The sequence below is a fragment of the Acinonyx jubatus genome, chromosome A2, assembly GCF_027475565.1.
Source record: "Acinonyx jubatus isolate Ajub_Pintada_27869175 chromosome A2, VMU_Ajub_asm_v1.0, whole genome shotgun sequence".
Lineage (NCBI taxonomy): Eukaryota > Metazoa > Chordata > Mammalia > Carnivora > Felidae > Acinonyx > Acinonyx jubatus.
Genome location: NC_069383.1, coordinates 59,220,397 through 59,239,735, shown reverse-complemented (window position 1 = coordinate 59,239,735; position 19,339 = coordinate 59,220,397). Strand labels below are relative to the sequence as shown.

At 35.8% G+C, this 19,339-nt stretch overlaps 1 protein-coding gene across 18 annotated transcripts in view; it reads right to left on the bottom strand.

Moving 5' to 3' along the window:
• The window catches only part of CRPPA (CDP-L-ribitol pyrophosphorylase A), a 481,097-nt gene that overhangs the window by 299,463 nt on the left and 162,295 nt on the right, over nt 1-19,339 (bottom strand). For all 18 annotated transcript variants that reach the window (XM_053218382.1, XM_053218386.1, XM_053218374.1 and 15 more), the window contains exons 7-8: nt 12,695-12,787; nt 12,108-12,200 (exon numbers count right to left, since the gene is read on the bottom strand). In XM_053218382.1, the coding sequence (XP_053074357.1) occupies nt 12,108-12,200; nt 12,695-12,787 (186 nt within the window). The remainder of the gene's footprint in view (nt 1-12,107; nt 12,201-12,694; nt 12,788-19,339) is intronic.

Below are 19,339 nucleotides of genomic sequence, written 5' to 3'. Positions count from 1 at the left end.
AATAAGTGTTAGTAGGCCACATTTGCAGGGGGAGAAGGGGGCCTGAGGATTATATATGTAGAGGGAGCTCCATTTCTTAGAAATGTGAAAAGCAAAAAACACAAGATCATAGTTATCACTGGTCTAGCAAAAAACTAGACATCAGTCATTACCCTGAACATATTAAATTAAAAAACTTAAATCTGCAGTTATCTCTCCAAAGATGTAATACTCGGGTACAATACTCCAAATACTTAGAAGAAACATGCAGGTAACTTTAACTAGTCCAGTCATTCCCAAATAACAATTTTCCAGCATCTAAGTATAAAGTTTAAAATCCCGTAAAACAAAACCTCTGTTGCCTGAAAATTTAATCACACTTTACAAAAGTATCACATACAAACCTATTGCAAATAGGGTTCAAGCCAAAGCATGTTTGGATAAAGAAGTTTTTTGCACTGATTCCATCACCCTTCTACACTTTCAATAAAACAACAGTTCAGGCTCTCCAGGAAACTGCAGAAGTAATCTATTTTTAGGTGGCAAAAAATTTTTATCCTAAAGGAACACTACTTAGGCATGATAATATTCTTACCATCTTGCTGCCTGTTAATGATTCAACCCATGAACAAGATTTTGATTTTTTTTGTTTTCAGTTGCATTTTTCTTTGAATATGAAATGTTGCTACAGAAAATATTTCGTGAAACAACACGATTCATCAGACAAACTCTATGTAAGAGTCTGGGACACCTGGGTGGCTCAGTGAGTTAAGTGTCTAATTTCAGCTTGGGTCATGATCTCGCAGTCCGTGGGTTCAAGCCCCACATCAGGCTCTGTGCTGACAGCTCAGAGCCTGGAGCCTGCTTCAGATTCTGTGTCTCCCTCTGTCTGCCCCTCTGCTGCTTGTGCACTCTCTCAAAAATAAACATTAAAAAAATAATAATAAACAAACCTCAAATACTAAGGAAGCTGTGGAGGAATGGAATTTCTCTCTCCAAGTTGTTTTTAGGATAAGAGATTCTGCACATAAACACACACACAAAAATGAATAGAAGGCTTTCGACTATGGGTGAAATCTCTGTAAGTATCTCTGAGAACAAATGTGTGGTAATCATCTGCTGACTCAAACTTCATGAACCAAAAAGACTGTTCTCTAATGTCCCCTATCTTAATATTATTCACTCAGTTTCACAAGATACAAAAGTTGAGATTTTACCTCTTCTCTCTCATTAAAGAAGCACAAATCTGGGGCACCTGGGTGGTTCGGTCAGTTAAGCATCTGACTTCAGCTCAGGTCATGATCTCACAGTTCATGGGTTCAAGGCCCACGATGGGCTTTGTGCTGACAGCTCAGAGCCTAGAGCCTGCTTCAGATTCTGTGTCTCCCTCTCTCTGAACCTTCCCCACATGCACTCTGCTGGAGTCTCTCTCTCAAAAACAAAACAAACATTTAAAAAAATTAAAATGAGCACAAATTCTTAGTGCTTCTACTTCTTAAATATGCCTTGACTCCAGCAATTTCTGCCCATTCACTCCAAAATGACCCTAGTAGCAGCCACCACCATTATTTCTGAGACAACTGTGATAGCCTCCTAACTACAAGAAATGCATCAAGGAAACTCTCTGATCATTTTAATCTGTTCTCCATACTGTATCCAGAATTATAATGTAAAAATGCAAATCTGATCATCCCATCCATTTCTACTGAGCAGTGCTGCTTCATAGAGTTCAAACTAAGAAAAAAGGCCCACCTTGACCTTTTCCTGCCTAATCCTCAACATTCCCCAGTGTGTGGTTCAGTCAGTCTCAGATCCACTGGCTCTTTCTAGTGGCCATGAAGAAATGCTATTCTCCCTGCTCCTCAAAGATGTGGACCTGTTCAGTCTTCCAAATTTCAGGTTCCTCTCATATTCTTAAGATCTCTCCTGATCTTCTATTCCAGGCTTATTTACCCCTTTTTCAAAGAGAACTAGTTACGACTTAACCTTGGAATGGTAAATAGAAGAGTAACCAAAACGCTATGAACTCCCAGCCACTGGATCACTTCCCAAGCTAACTCTGGCCACTCACTTAAGCATATGTTACTAAAAAATCTTCATCTTCAAAAGAAAATATATAAATAAAATTATTTCCTTACTTAACAAGATAAAATCATCTGAAATACTCTTCTAAAGATGCAGTTTAAAAAAAAACTAAATTATTAAGTAGCATATGTGTATGTCAAAATGCTTGTCACGCAGATGTTCAACATATGTTCTATTTATTGACATTAAGTCATCAGTTAGGTAATAAAGAAAATAGGATAGTTCACTGTGAAGAGCAAAGTACATGGCGCCTAAAATGAGTTTAAAATGAATAGGTAGGGGTGCCTGGGTAGCTCAGTTAGTTAAGCATTCAGCCCTTTATTTCAGCTCTGGTCATGATCTCATGGTTCGTGGGATCGAGCCCCCTATCCAACTCTGCTCTGACAGCTCAGGGCCTGCTTGGAATTCTCTCTCTCTCTGCCCCTCCCCTGCTTGTTTGAGCGTGGACATGCTGCTTTCTTTCTGAAAATAAACTTCAATAAAATGAGTAGGTAAAAAGACGCACTGGTACTTTAATCATTCTCAGAAGGTAGGGCCTCGGATAGACATGAATGGATAGATTCTTTGAAGGGGTGGGATAGGAAGGAGACTCATCATGCAATATTACAATGGTTTTAAAGAGACCAAAAAAAAAAAAAAGGAATGATTGAAAAAAGATTTAGACTTAACCTAATGAAAATTCTACCACAAAAAGAGAAAGATAATGGATACATGCAAGAGGAAGAATCAAACAATAACGCAGAAATCTTGAATGAGGATTAAAGTATACACAATTCTCAAAAATGGTTCCTAACAGGAATACTATACCACCTGATTCAAAATTAACATGATTGTTATAATCTGAATTGCTCTATTATACCTGTACATAAAGCACATTCACAGTGGGTCATGCAACAGCAAAATGCCTTGACAGTATGTATCTGGTATGAAAAATATCTTTAGAAAGAGACGTCACTTAAATTCCTTCACGAGCATCCCACTCTGTGGCCAGATAAAGACTGAAGTAGAGGCACCAGGGTGGCTCAGTCTGATGTTAATCTGATGTTAGTCTGATGTTAATCCAACTCTTCACTTGGGCCCAGATCATGACCTCATGTTTTCTGAGTTCAAGCCCCACATCAGGCTCCAAACTGACAGTGTGGCATTCTCTCTCTCCCCCCTTCTCTGCCCCTCCTCTGCTCTTTCTCTCTCAAAATAAATAAATAAACTTAAAAAAAAAAAGACTCTGAAATACAACTGAGAGACATAAAAGTTAGTAAACACTTGTTATTTGTACACCTATCTATCCCTTGTACCTTGAACCTCAGTCTTGGGATATCATCCTCACCATACCAAAGAGTTCCTAAAACTTAAAAGAACAGTCAATTCTTCTATTTAACACCACCCTTATGACAACGTAATTTATTTTCTCCAAGGAGTAAAACCTTCTGAATAGTAAAATAAAAATATACCAAGCCTGACTTTAATCTATATAAGAAATCAACTTTAATCAATGTATATAACACATATAGCATGTATTTGTCAAATAAATGATACTGAAAATATATTTGGTTCCATCTTTGTAAAGAAATAGCACAACACAATTGAGCTAAAGGCCATTATTTAAAATAGAGTCCTGTATTCAAAAAAAAAAAAAACTAGTAAAAGAAATCCTCAGGCACATTTTCTGATATGACAGTAAATGATCAAATCCATTGCTCAACGCCTTTTCTAAGCCTAAAATTAATGTAAGCTGCCTAACAAAAAAGGCTAGCTTCATTATTTGCCTCCTGTGCATTTCATGTTAAATTTTATAAACTGATTTACATGGAAAGCACTAGCAAATAAAATCATAAACAAATCTGTGCATCTGACCAAATTCAGTGAACTGCTTAAATTAGGAAAATAAATAGCAATTTCAAACCCTGTGCTTAATCAAGAAAAATTCATTCATTAAACTTATAAAAAGTATTCTGGAATTTGTTATATTTACATATTCCATAATAACATCACTCTATCTGAAAATAACCATAATTCATTACCAGAATGAATTAAAACTAGAAAGGTATGTCCTATAAGAATAATTTCTCTCCACAGCGTCAGTTATGTGCCCATCACAATTAATCCTAGGGAATTTTAATATCCCACAACAAAAACCTTCCAGTAACTATTTAGCCATAAGCAAAGATCTTCTAAAACTTAAAATAACAGACAATTCTTTCTATTCACCACCTCCTACAAGAGTGACTTCATCATTCCTCACTTTTGTGTTAGATATGAATCCCTTCATGACTAAAATTTCAAAAGGTTCTCAAGGAATTTAAAACCAGGATTGAGATTTTATTATTATTTTAGGCAGGAAATACTTCAGACTTAGTTTATTACCAGAAAACAAATGAAAACATTTGTAGAATTTATAGAAATGATTACATTTCTGCCACATTTCTACAATGGCCATATACAGCCATGAAAGAGAACACGTTAGTGTACCTAAAGTAAAACATGAAAACATTCAGTATACAATAAGATCATAATTTTTTGAAGGAAAAACAAAAGGCTACAGAAGCAACGTGGTTGAGATTGGAATAGAAGAAGGATTTGTGCTAACCCCATTGGTCCTTCTTTGACTATTAACCACATACACACACATGCGCACATAGAGAATATCCATTCAAAAATAAAGACAAAGGGCGTGAAATATACACATTGTAAAAAGTAAACCCAGTATGATGGCAGTGAGAATTACAACAGCCAGCTCTCTTTTGTTTTTTAAGAACTTGTGACCTAAACACATATTTTGTCAGTCTATTAGTAATAGGGTTAACAGAAGGAAATGTATAGAATAAGTAGTTCAGTAAAAGATGACAAAGATACATGTTTAGAATCTGGTAAGAAACTTAACAGGACCACAGATTTTTATAACTTAAATTCAATAAGGCCTCAAGTCAATACCTTGTGAAGCAAAGAAAGAAACCATTAGCACTTAAAAGAAGGCATCAGTATGTTCTTCCAATTGTCATTTGTTCTTTATTAGGAAAGAATATTAAATACATATATGTGTGTATGTATACTTTTAACCTTTTTCAATATTATTTAACACATCCACGAATGCATAAAAGTAACAAGTTTATATGATACAGTACACAGTGGATTGATTCTGTTCCTAGCTCTGCCATTGGTGAGCTGTGGAACCTTCTGGAAACAATTTACATTGCTGAGTTTCCCCAGATGTCACAGTATCAAGTGTCAATGGATGGTGGTTTTCTATTTTTTTTTTATTTGCTAACATGTTCAAACATTAAGCATTTTGAAGTATTTTACAGACCATATATTCTGATCTGTTATGTCAATAAACTACTTCCAGGTAACTAGAACTAAATTAGGTACTTTTGAAGGTTTATTTTTATTTTTCAAAGCATTAAAATTCCATATGGTAATTTATGTTTTTTGCTAAATTCAGGAAAAGATTCCTAACAGTCATAAAGCACCAATAAAATTATAGTCTACATAGTCAAAAATTAGAGTTTTTGTGCTCTTATCCAGATGAATACTGTGAATTTATTTTGTAGTGGGGAAGTGATAAAAATTTTCTCAAGTAAAAGAGTTTGCTTCATTTCTCAGTTTTGAACTTACGTTTTTTGCCAATTTTATTCTGCTTTTAAAAAATTAAACATTTCATTGGTGTCTATTATATGAAACAGCTTTACTCATTGAAAAAGTAAGCTTTAAACAAGAATAAACTGTTCATTATATCATCTGATAATAGTAGGAACGGATGTTTTGCACAAAACTTGCCAGATCCAAATAAATGAGAACCTCTCTTTTACTTTTTGCACCTGGGAAGGAATTTGTTTAAAGTTTTACAATTAGTTTTACATAATCTTGGCTGGAAAACAACTATACTTAGTTTTGCTTCCCAAAACTCTTATTCTCCATTGTTGGAAAAAAACAGCTCCCTGATCACTAATTACCAAGCAAAGAACTCAGCCTGTAATTGAGATTCTTAGCACTTTTGCATTTTATTTAAGTAAAAGCCTATTTTTGGGGGGGTGGGGGAATGATTTTCATAACAAATTTTATGAGTTCACCTTTTACTATTTGAATATATTTAATATATTACTTTATTTCTCTATTTTTTCATAATTTAAATAGTGGAAAAAAAACACAGTCAAAGTAGAAAGTAAAGAAATGAACATGCCCCATGTTGCTAGCTATAATATCAGGTGATTCCAAAGAAAGTTTTCAGTTAATCCTTTTGAGAGTTACAATCTGAAAAATTTGCTAGCTGTGTACCCCCCACCCCCACCCACACTGGTAACTACAAAGAAGAGAAGGCTAACAGTAATTTTAGTCAACTCAAGATAAAAACTTGGTTCCTGGATAATTTATGATACATTAAACAGCATCAGAAATCTCATCTGAAAAGGGCTCTCAAAACATAACTCCTACACAATTTAACAAAAGAAAACATGGGCTTTTATGCTTATAAGGTTTTTCTTGATAAAAGACATACGAAAAAACCTACATTTTAAAAATTCCTTTGTGCCAATCAGTCTCTAAAATATATATATATATATATACATATATATATACATATATATATATGTATATATATATGTATATATACATATATATATATATATGTATATATGGTGGCATCTGGGTGGCTCAGTTGGTTAAGCGTCAGACTTCAGCTCAGGTCATGATCTCGCAGTTCTTGAGTTCTAGCCCCACATCCGGCTCTGTGCTGACAGCTCAGAGCCTGGAGCCTGTTTCAGATTCTGTGTCTCCCTCTCTCTCTGCACCTCCCCCACTTGCACTTTATCCCTCTGTCTCAAAAAATAAACAAACATTAAAATTTCTTTAAATACGTATTTTTTTCTTTCAGTTAGGAGAATTTTCCTAGTACAAGACATGCTTCTTATCTGATTACCTGTTTCTAAAGGCTCACAGTTAAAAGGCTACATAGACTAATAAATGTCATCCTAACATAGATGCAGACTCAATGAAAAACAAAACGCTTATAAATTGAGCCCACTCAACTACCTCTGCCTACTTTAATGCTGCATCTATGTAGGCCCAACAGTCAATAGTATCAGTCTCCATCTGGTCAAACCAATTTTAAAAATTCTAATGGTTTAATATGATTACAACAAAATTAAGTTACAACTATCAAAATTTGGGATTTTATTAAGTTGAACAAATTAACATTGGTAAACTCCATAAATCCTACTCAACACCATTGACAAATGAGAACTTGGCTAAATTAAACCCTTAAAAAGAAATAAAATAAGCATTATGACCCCAAAGAGAATTTTGAACAAGGTATTAAGATATTTTTACGAAATTAAAAAATGTCCAAAAATATTTTTATAAAAATGACCACTTGAAATGAAGCATGTCATAGCATATTATCATGCAATGTTCACAAGACTAAGCAAAGATGCCTCTTCCAAACACTCTAATTTTTTAAACAGATAAAATTATTTTGATCATTATCTTAGTTATTTTAAGATAAAGTCCTAATTATTTTTTCTACTTTTCATGGTGAAATTTTATTTCTTCTTCTAAGCAGATCTTAAGGCAGTAGCATCGTTCCTGTCAGTGTACCTGAGATCACAAAAACCTCCTACAGTCAGTATTTCCTAACCCATTTCAGCTTCATAAAGGCAGAGAGAGGTTGATCTTCAGACAATCAACACCCTGAAATAAAATTTACTTTAGCTAAATACCTGTGTGTGGTGAATAAGCTCAGGAATTCCCTGAGCTTGCAATGATGGGTTAACAACAAGGCATAAAGAATTAGAAAGCCATAGGATGCTCACACCCAAGTTTGGGTAAAGATTAGGGAAATAGGTATAGATAAGGCAGGGAAAGTCCCCAGTATAGGATAAAGGTATATGAGGTAAACAATATTAGGTATTCAGGGCAGAAACACCCCCCAACTTAGTACAACAACAGAAAGCTGCTTTCAAAAAAAGGAAGGAAGGACCAAGTTAGGTAAACAGGTAAATAGGGCTATAGACAGCTGCAGGGCAAAGTAGCCCAGTGCAGGGGGAAGTTGCCCAGAGCAGAGTTGATTAGCAAAAGAAAGGTGCCATGTTGACCCTGAGGTGTCTTGCTCTGTCTTTCTTGTCCCCTAGACCAGTTTAGGTAAACACAGTTGGTGCCTCATGTCTGCTGTAAACAACCTTCCACCCACCGCCAGGATTTTGTTTTAACCCAAACCCCTAACACTGCATATCTTCAAAAACCCCTTTCCCTCACATCCATGAGTTCATGTTCACAGTTTCATTGTCTCTTTGTGCCCACCCATCACCATGTTTATAAGCCTTCTGATCCTAATTAAAATGGTGCAACGACCTCTAATAGGGGCTCTTGTCTTCTCCAGAACATTAGCCATCTCTCGCATTTTAATCCTGTGTCCCACTTTCTTGCTGGACAAGAAAAAACTCCAGACCCAGAGTCTACAACACCTGTGTACCAAGAATCTAACACCATTAACCAGTCATTCCTTCAGTGCTTAGCTCCCTCCAAGGGATTAAAGTTTCAGATGAGGTTGAAGGTCCGATGTACCACTTAAATGACTACCAAATGACATTTAATAGCAAATTCCAAAATATTTTTCTACATCTCCTTGAAAATTTAAGACAATGTGAGTTTCACCAGCATGGCAGACCAGACACCAATTTCCAACACTTAAAACCTGATCAAGTGTTGGGGCACCTGGGTGGCTCAGACAATTAAGCATCTCATCTTATTTTCAGCTCAGGTCATGATCTCATGGTTTCTGAATTGAAGCCCCACATGGGGCTCTGTGTTGACAGTCTGAGCCTGCTGGGATTCTCTCTCTCTCCCTCTGCGCCCTTCCCCATCCTCTCGATCTCTCTCAAAAATAAATAAAAAAAAATTAAAACACAAAAAACAAAAACTGACCAAGTATTACTTTTGCCAAACAAAATGCCCCAGCTTAACTTCAGCCCCACTTCCTCTGAAAGTTTGTCCTTGTAGAGTGAATCATGGTAACATTGCAAATGACCACCTTAACTAGTCTCTCAGTTGAAAAAAATCCTAACACCTCATCAACCACAATTTTACTTTGCCACTGGGTGATTCCCAAGTCTTCCTCTCTTCAGATGGACTGAAACTGGAAGTTGATAAACCCTCACATAGGAAAAAAAGGACCACTGTACTACATCTCAGCCTAGACAAAATAGGGTTTTAAACATTTACAATACATGCATTCAATAACTACCGAATCACATAATTCCAAAACAATAATGGATTTATTTTTCTATGACCTTGAAGTCATTTTAGATTTATTTTCTGGTGAATAAAACCTGCCTGTTCAGGGAAGGAAATAAGCAAATTCTTTGGCAACTCTTCTGAGATTTTAGAGATGTTTAAAAGCCTTATTAAAAAAAAAAAAGATATAATTTAATCTTCTAGCAAAGTAATTCAGATAAAAGTAAAATACACATACCATTCTAGACTGGTATGACCTGCCTATAGTAACATCTTTCCAGTTACATACATATGGATCTATATCTTCATGTGTACTCATACTTCTATCTCCAGACACTGCATGCATTGTTTTTTTTTCTACTTACTCATGTATAACTTATGTCCCCAGATATTTAGACTCAAATTTAAGTTTTTATCTTATTCATTTTGCAACTAGAATGATATTTTCTACACAACTACTCATTTGGGGAATATTTGAATGAATCTGCCAAAGATTAAGTCATAGGAAAACTGAAATGGCCTTTTGGCCATTTGGGGAAAAGTACTATCAGAAAGAAATGGGAGGAAGCCTTTATTGAATCATTTACAGGACAATTCAAAAATCCAGAAAAATTCATTAGCCTCTCAATCCAAGAACACAGCATTCTTTATTTTACCTTTCCAGTGATTTGGTCCATCCTAAGGATACAGACTCTAGATATGTTCTATTGACATTTTACTATTAAGTTTAATAATAACTTTCATATCCCTACACTGAGTCTACCTATTCACTGAGAAAATAATGGGTGAACAAACATTAATCATGCAGTGATAACAACTCTCCAATTTAAACATTTTCCAATGTTTATGGTATACAGATTTATAATAATACTATCCTCAAACTAGTTCTAGGAGGCATTTACTCTCTAATTAGAGGACTATCCATCTTTTTCGTTGGTTTGATACAGAACACCAGGGAATCAAAAATAAATAAATAAATAAAATTCTAGCACTTACTGGGTTACATAAAATAGAACTCAACAGAAATAAACAGAAAACTAAATTCAAATATTTATGGAAAAATACAAAAAAACCAGGTTGACGTGCAATGAAAGAGAACAGTTAAAAACTGTGTGTGTATGTCCATGCACACACGTGTGTTTGATGGTGAGAGGCAGAGGAAAAAGGTAGAAAGAAAACTCAGAGCTAAGGCAGATTCCCGCCTGAGTCCCAGCCACAACTACTGCTGCTAAAAGAAATCAGCTTGTAGGAAACATGTTTTTGTGATAGATCTGATACAGCACACATAAGATGATAACGAAGTACTCAAACTGAAGTACCTAAAAGAATGTTGAAAAATGTATGGTTCAAACTCAGCATTCAGATTAGAGAGCAGTGGAAGTGAACTTTGAGTCATCTAATCTAAATGGGAAAGAAGAGGAGCTAAGCTATTAAAGCTTTTTTTAAAAATTTATTTATTAAATGAAACACTACACGCCTCCCAAAGAGATACCAACTTCAGTTTGCATTTATGTATTCATTCATTCTTCTTAATCCTTACAATGATTTAAGAAGTAGCGCTATTAGCCTCATTTCTAAAATGAGGAAAGCAAATGTCAGGAAACTTAACCAAGGTGACCAAGCAACTGAGAAATTCCAAGTTTAAAGCCGTTGCTCCCTTCATGATGCTGTATACACTTTAGAGTATTATCTGGGGACATGGAGAGAAGGAGATTTCTAAGTAACTTAACACAAAGGGAGGAATAGAGGGCTATACATAGGACTTTTAACCTAACTGTACCCTACAGAGCCTTAGAGCCTTCCAGCATTAAGTAAATTTCATGTTTCCCACAACACCCCCCAATGAAAGGCACTGATACTTCTGTTAAAATCAGTCACTTGTGGAACTTGATTTTCCATAATCAGCAGGATCCATGGAACTTACCATTAGAATATATGCCCACATACAATAGGACAGTAAAACCAATCTTCCCCAGTTGCTAATTTGGATGTATTTGCCATGCTAGAGTTAAATTCATTTGTATTACAAATTTTCTTTTTGTATTAATGATATTACCTACCATGAAGTAATTCTAAATTCCCACACTATTGGGATGGGCCCAAGATTAGAAACTTGGCAACTGTTAAGCAAATGATTGGAGAATGTCACATTTAGAACCCCTTCCCACAGTAAAATATCACAGACTACACTCTACTCAGCTAGTCTCTGATTTTATTCCTTCCTGGTTGTGCTGAGATCTCCCTCTTTTGTACAGTTTAATAGACCAATCAAAAAAACGCTGTATTAAACATATACTTTTAGTCTTTCACAGGAAAGACCTTCCCAAAATTTTCATGGGCCATCTCCAAGGAATTCTCTTTCATCTGTTTCTCCTTCTACTTTGCTGTCCAAGTGACAGAGAAGATGATACAACCTAAGAGACAATTTACTTCCACATGCTATTTTCCCTTTTTTTTTTAACCTCGGTATTTTTTCTCCAGTGGTGTTTTGCTAACATGCTAATAAGCTCTTTCATATCCTCCAAACAGCTAGTGAATTCAGCAGTATACTTTGCAATTTTAATGAAGAAAAAGAAATAAAACTGGTTGCTAGATTAATTTTTTCCCTAAACTTGTCAATTCAAACAAATAACTACAGTAATAAGGGAACAAAGTCATAGAAGTCATAACAAGAGAGAAAGCTCAGGAATCTGTAAAAGGAGTTTCTTCTGGGCTTGGGTAGATTTCCTCAGTTGGATGAAATTTTGTTAAAAAGAAAAACTGAATCCCAAGGAAGGAAGCCTAAGGATGAGGAGTTAAATCTGAATTAAATCACTTACTGAAATAACAACAACAGGATATAAAGTGGAAAGATTACTCTCTTCCAGCATATTCACTAACTTCCGGATTTCCTCAAAATCAGAGCTCATAACCTGAAAGACCAGAAAATAAAAGGAAGTGAAAAGAAGTTCTTAAATGATTTAAAAGTTAATTCAAGAATTAAAAGTTAATGAAGGAAAAAATATGGAGCTTTTACATACACATCCAAAATATTTATCAAGCTTAATTTTCACTTTTTGAAAATTTGAAAATTTTTTGAACTTTCAAGGATACCCATATGGTCATATCTATTAAAATTTGAATTCTTCATTAATTCAAACATGCGTCATCTTATCTGCTTCATACCAAATAACTGAAAATGGCATCTACAGAAATACCACCTTCTTCTCATTATGGGAATTAACTTGTGAGAAAATATTTTTTTTATTTCAAAAATTAAAAAATACAACTTCCAAATACATACTGAATAACACAGCTCATCACAAAAACTTAAATTCAAACAATTAAAAATCAAGAAATAATTATCTTGCACATTACATTTACACAGATCGTCAAAGGCTTTGAACCATTTAAGGTCACTACTTACATTCACGCAAACGTAACTGTAGCACTGCTCTGACATGATTTGATCAAGACCTCTGCCAGCGTGACATGGAAGTCGAGACATGACTTTTACATGCTAGGAGAATAAATTATTAAGAAAGAGCAGTTTATAAACTAGATAGAAAGACCAAATCAGAACCTAAACTAATGTTACAAATGAGCATAAAACTTCAACAGACACAAAAAGCCAAAGACCATAAAAAGTCAAAATAATTCAGGCTAAAGTTTATGAAGCTTCCAAGAAAAAGACATCTGAACTACTCCATGACTGATGAATATCATTTTGGTGAACAGAGATACAGATAAAGGAAATAGTTTCAAATAAGTAAAGGTACAGAATATATGTAGGGACAGGCAGTACCTGTTTTTTTCTTATACAAAGGATGTATTTCAGAAAATTCTGGATTATAATCAAATGGTTGGTTAGATGGGAGATGTTGGATGATTCTGCAAACATGTTAAATTCTACAGTTAGATAGATTCTGCCAAACCTGGAATGACTAAAGCAGGAAAAGCATTAAGAAATTATTAGTGAGGGAGGAGTCAACATGGTGGACACAGCACTATCAACAGCCAAAGTATGGAAAGAGCCCAAATGTCCATCAATCGATAAATGGATAAAAAAGCTGAAACACATATATACGTATACACAATGCAATACTACTTCGCAATGAGAAAGAATGAAATCTTGCCATTTGCAGCAACATGGATGGAATTGGATGGTATTACGCTAAATGAAGTAAGTCAGTCAGAGAAAGACAGATATTGTATGTTTTCACTGATAAGAATTTGTGAAACTTAACAGAAGACCATGGGGGAAAAATAGTTTTAACAAAACAAACCATAAAAGACTCTTAAATACAGAGAACAAACTGAGGGTTGATGGGGTGGGGGAGAGGGAAAATGGGTGACAGGCACTGAGGAGGACACTCGTTGGGATGAGCACTGGGTGTTGTATGTAAGCAATGAATCATGGCAATCTATCCTGAAGCCAAGAGTACCCTGTATACACTGTATGTTAGGTAACTTGACAATAAATTATATTTAAAAAATTATTATAATAATCTGAGAGAGAAATAAGACTTGAACTAGGACAATGATAATAAAACAAGAGATGAAGAGATTATTACTAGAGGTGGTCCCAGACTAGATTTAGAATAGCACATATAATACAAAAATTCTCCTAATGAGACTTTTATTCCATAAACTCAATATGCTAATTAACTTCCATTGTTTCCATCTAATAGCAATAAGAACAAAAACTTAATTATTAAACAAGAGGTCTTTTATGTATGTTATTTTAATTCCCCAGAAAGCCACATTTCAATGGTTAATACTGGCATTACATTTACAATGCTTTACAATTTACGATTCTAAAACAGTAGGCCAGTCCCTTAGTAAAACATTAAACTGTGTACTTCCAAGAACATTACATAGTAAGTAGGATTCATCTTAGTTCTATGTAATTTTGACAGAATATTAGAGAAAGGGAAGTAAATGTTTTGAAGTCTTAGCACTGCTACGAATTCATTGGCTTGCAAATTTCAAGACTTTTTTCATTTCAAAATTCTTATTGAGTACCAAGTTCGAGACAACATTAAAAAAATTAACAAAATAGTTCCATTTGCACCAGCCATATACTAATAGTTAAACAGAGAAGAAATTATTGGCTTTCACTGTGCAACATTAAGTTTGTTCAAGGAATCACATCTTCTAGATATTACAAGGAGATAAGTTTCCAGGGATGTCTTATATACCCAAACATTTTCAAAGACATTAATAGCTAACGCACTCCAGATGGACTTTTCAAAGATGTCTGCATAATAGGCAGATTTGCAAAGATAGGGATGTCTCTTCCTGGAGTATATTTGTGCATATTCCAAAAAATAAAGGTAGCCTCCTCTCTCTCCCTGGGCAGATCCGCTTGACATTCCAGAGGAATAAAGACAACGTCTCTTTTTTTTGCCCATGGTCCCTAAACAAATTAAGAAGTGCTTCCCAACATCAACATCTTTAATTTACCTCAACTAGAACAACACCTAGTGGTAACAGCATCCCCCTGTAGGAATTGCAATGTAGACCATCAGTGCAACACTATATTCTCCTTAATGCTACTGCTGTTAACAAATACTCTTTCCTCTGACCACAGAGTTAAGGTCTTATGCCAGTATTTAAGATATTAGTGTGAACAGGGGCACCTGGGTGGCTCAGTCGGTTAAGCATCCGACTTCGGCTCAAGTCATGATGTCACGGTCCGTGAGTTTGAGACCCGCATTGGGCTCTGTGCTGACAGCTCAGAGCCTGGAGCCTGTTTCAGATTCTGTGTCTCCCTCTCTCTCTGACCCTCCCCTGTTCATGCTCTGCCTCTGTCTCAAAAATAAATAAATGTTAAAAAAAATTAAAGAAAAGATATTAGTGTGAATGTCTGCATACAAGTACTATAAAATTCCTTAGATCCTGCCAAGTTTGACTTAACAGATATGAAATAAAACAATCACATCATGAGATAGTAACTTCAACAAATGTGAAATGTGAATCTTACAAAATGATTTCATTTAAAATTTTATTTTGCATATACATAAATGAGGTCTAGGATGAGAACATGAGAGACTGATTTAACTTCTGAAGTACTGAAAGGGATAAAATTCTTAAGGAAAGGATATGGGGTCCTTGTGCACAGAAACACGAATGTTCTTCCCACTAGCAAATACTTGATATATAGGTATTTTAAATTTAAAACAGTTTCAAGACAGGGAGGGGGACAAAACATAAGAGACTCTTAAATATGGAGAACAAACAGAGGATTACTGAAAGGGTTGTGGGAGGGGGGGATGGGCTAAATGGGTAAGTGGCATTAAGGAAATCTACCCCTGAAATCATTGTGGCACTATATGCTAACTCTGATATAAATTAAAAAAAAAATAGTTTAAAAAAAGTCTTGTTTCAAGAAAAATGGTGTATTGTTCTTAAAACCAACTACTTGAAAAAGGTAAAAAAAAAAGATCCAAAAATACCACTACCTAGTAACAATTACCCTGAACATTAGCTAAACATCATTCCAACAATACTCTATTAATTCTATTAATATATGCAGTAAGATTGTAGGACAAAAGGATGAAGAAACAAAAGCAATATGGCATTCAAATCAGATAACACGAAGGTCTTTTTTAGCTAGTGAGGAAAGAAAATTCAGTAGAGTGAAACTGAAGCAAATGCTGCTAAATCTCAGGTAATTTTTCACTTTCAGAGCCCTAAACTTCTAAACGTTAGGAAGAGGTAGTATGGATAGGATTAAAATACTGGATTTTTAATGGCAATGCATTTTATTTGTCAGCATTAGCTGTCCTCCTTCTATGAAAGAAATAGCACATTTTAGCTTCCACCTAGAGCCTAGTTCTGGTAATCATGTGATTTTTACCCATTTAATAAGATTAAATTCACATCCTATTCTAACACCATAAAACCCACAATCTAGACTTATCTACACTCAAAAGCATTGACTTTTTAAATTTTAATATTTACTTATTTTTGAGACACAGAGTGCAAGTGGGGGAGGGGCAGAGAGGGAGACACAGAATCTGAAGCAGGCTCCGGGCTGGCACCACAGAGCCCAACAGTGGGGCTCGAACCCACAAACTGTGAGATCATGACCTGAGCCGAAGTCAGAGGCCCAATTGAGTGAGCCACTCAGGTGCCCCCAAAATCATTGACCTTTTAAACAAAATTTCTCCATTTTTAAGCTCTTCATTTTAATTCCCTTCTTTATTTGATAAACTTTATCTGCAAGAAGTTTCTTTAGTTGGTTTTCCTTTTTTTTTTTTTTTTTTTTTTTTTTTTTTTTACAAAAGCCTCAACATCTTTATGTTCCTTGAGTTTTGCTTTTACATTCAAAGAACCTATTACCCGGGAATCAAAGTTGGGTTCGCTCTTCTCTCACAGATTTGTAGTCACTGTTCCACCATCTCCAAGAATTATATACTTATCCTAAAGCTGATAATCCATCTGTCAGTCACCTACTTTCCATTCATTAGGTCACCGGGTAGATTCAACATCAGTTCTAATACGAAATACAGTAGACATTATATTTGGTTTTCCTCCTCAATTTTGACTGAACATTTGGCTGGTGGTCCCATTCTTGGATTCTATATGCATTCCCTCTGAAGTTCACAGACACTGTTTCTTTTTATTTGGATAGTGAATATTGTGGAGACGCAAGAGGTCAGGCAGAGTATCCTTTTTTCCTTTAACTTTTGATTTTATTTTCTTACACCTAGGTCCCTATGTGAAGAATTCTTTATGAGGAAATTCAAAATCCTAATCAGAATCAACATGTGTTTAATTGTCAATTTTTATACCTCAGTTTTTCCCAAGTATGCCTGTTAGGTCTTACAGCATCAGTTAGTCATTTCAAGAAAATTCTCTTCAAGCTTCCCCAAGAAGCATTATCCTATGCTGAATGCCTTTATCATCATTCACATCTATTCTCTTTTAGTTATCTTTTACTTAGAACACACTCTAATTATCTCAAGTTTCCCACTATTATAATAACCTGACATCAGCTGTAGTCTATTTTTAATCCATTATTTTTGTTTTAATATTGATTCTTTGAGAGAGAGAGAGAGAGAGACAGAGAGACAGAGAGACAGAGACAGAGCATGAGCAGGGAAGAGGCAAAAAGAGAGGGAGACACAGAAACTGAAGCAGGGTCTAGTCTCTGACGTGTTAGTACAGAGCCCCACACAGGGCTCAACCCCACGGACCCCAAGATCATGACCTGAGGCAAAGTTGGACTGCCAACCAACTGAGCCACTCAGGTGCCGCTCTGATCTGTTAAGCAGTTCTAAAACAGTGCTGCTTTAGTCTGAATTTTGTTTCCTCTCATAGTTAATAACTGTATTCATCTTTTGGCATGCCATCTTTGAAGTTTGTCTTTAACCTTTGTGAATTCATTTTTTTAAATCTTTTTATGTTTATTTATTTTGAGACAGAATTCAAGTGGCATAGGGGCAGAGAGAGAGGGGAAAGAGAGAATGCTGACCAGGTTCCACACTGTTAGTGCAGAGACCAATGTGGGGCCCAAACTCAGGAATTGTGAGATCATGACCTGAGCTGAAATCAAGAGTCAGATGTGTAACCTACGGAGCCATCCAAGTGCCCCTTGAATACAAATTTTTACTGAATTGTACCAAAGAAAAGGTATGATAACATTTTAAGGGGTGAGCTGTAGGGTTTCTTTCATATTTTTAAAATCTGATTTGCATGGAGTATGATCTTTTGGTATGAAATGCAGAGTTCCCTAATTATTTTTTCTCACAAGTTGTAGAGTTAAGAATCAGGAGGCACTGAAAAATTTCCCTGCCTCTGCTGCTGTACTACAAAGATTTAAAAGGTTTTCTCTGACTTTCCCTTGACCTTCATTTCAGCACATCCATCGGTTTCTCCCTCAATTAAAATTTAAGAATTTTCGGGGCACCTGGGTGGCTTGGTCGGTTAAATGTCCGACTTTGGCGCAGGTCATGATCTCGTGGTCCGTGAGTTCGAGACCCGCATCGGGTTCTGTGCTGACAGCTCAGAGCCTGGAGCCTGTTTCAGATTCTGTGTCTCCCTCTCTCTCTGCCCCTCCCCCGTTCATGCTCTGTCTCTCTGTCTCAAAAATAAATAAACGTTAAAAAAAATGTTTTTTTAATTTAAGAATTTTCTGGATAATCACCATTTGCCCTTTCACAGTGTCTTACAGATCCATGGGTGGGGTTTAGAAGACATGACAAACCAGATGAAGGTGTAGGTAGATTCACTGACTGATAAGAGTCCCCTTTGTGGTTCAAAAACAACAGTCTTTCTACTGCATCATCACATGATGGCAAAAGCAAGGGAGCTCTCAGGAGTCTCTTTTGTAAGACAACTGACCCCTTCATGAAGTCCCCATCCTCATGACCTAATCATCTCCCACAAGCCTCACCTCTTAATACCACCACACTGAGGTTAGGATTTCAAAATATAAATTCTGAGAGAGAACACATTCAGTCTATAGCACTTATGCATCATACATTCTTTAAAAAAAAAAGTATTCACTAAGTGTCAAGAGTATTTGAAGATTAATATTCCTAAAACTGAGTTTCATTTTTTCGATTCAGAATATTTAAGAACATATAGTTATATATAGAACATGTATGTATTTTTTTTTTTAACGTTTATTTATTTTTGAGACAGAGAGAGCCAGAGCATGAACGGGGGAGGGTCAAAGAGAGGGAGACACAGAATCTGAAACGGGCTCCAGGCTCTGAGCTGTCAGCACAGAGTCCGACACGGGGCTCGAACTCACGGACCACGAGATCATGACCTGCCCCGAAGTTGGCCGCTTAACCGACTGAGCCACCCAGGCGCCCCAACATGTATGTGTTTAGATTGAATCTCCACTTGTGAAATTGTCTTTAAAGTACTCCATACTCTAATTATATTCAACTATTGTCTTTTGTAATGTTAATTTTTGAGAGAGAGAGACTGAGAGAGACAGACAGTGTGTGTGAGAGAGAGAGAGAGAGAGTGGAGGTGGGGCAGAGAGAGCGAGGGAGACACAGCATCTGAAGCAGGCACCAGGCTCTGAGCTGTCGGCACAGAACCCAACGTG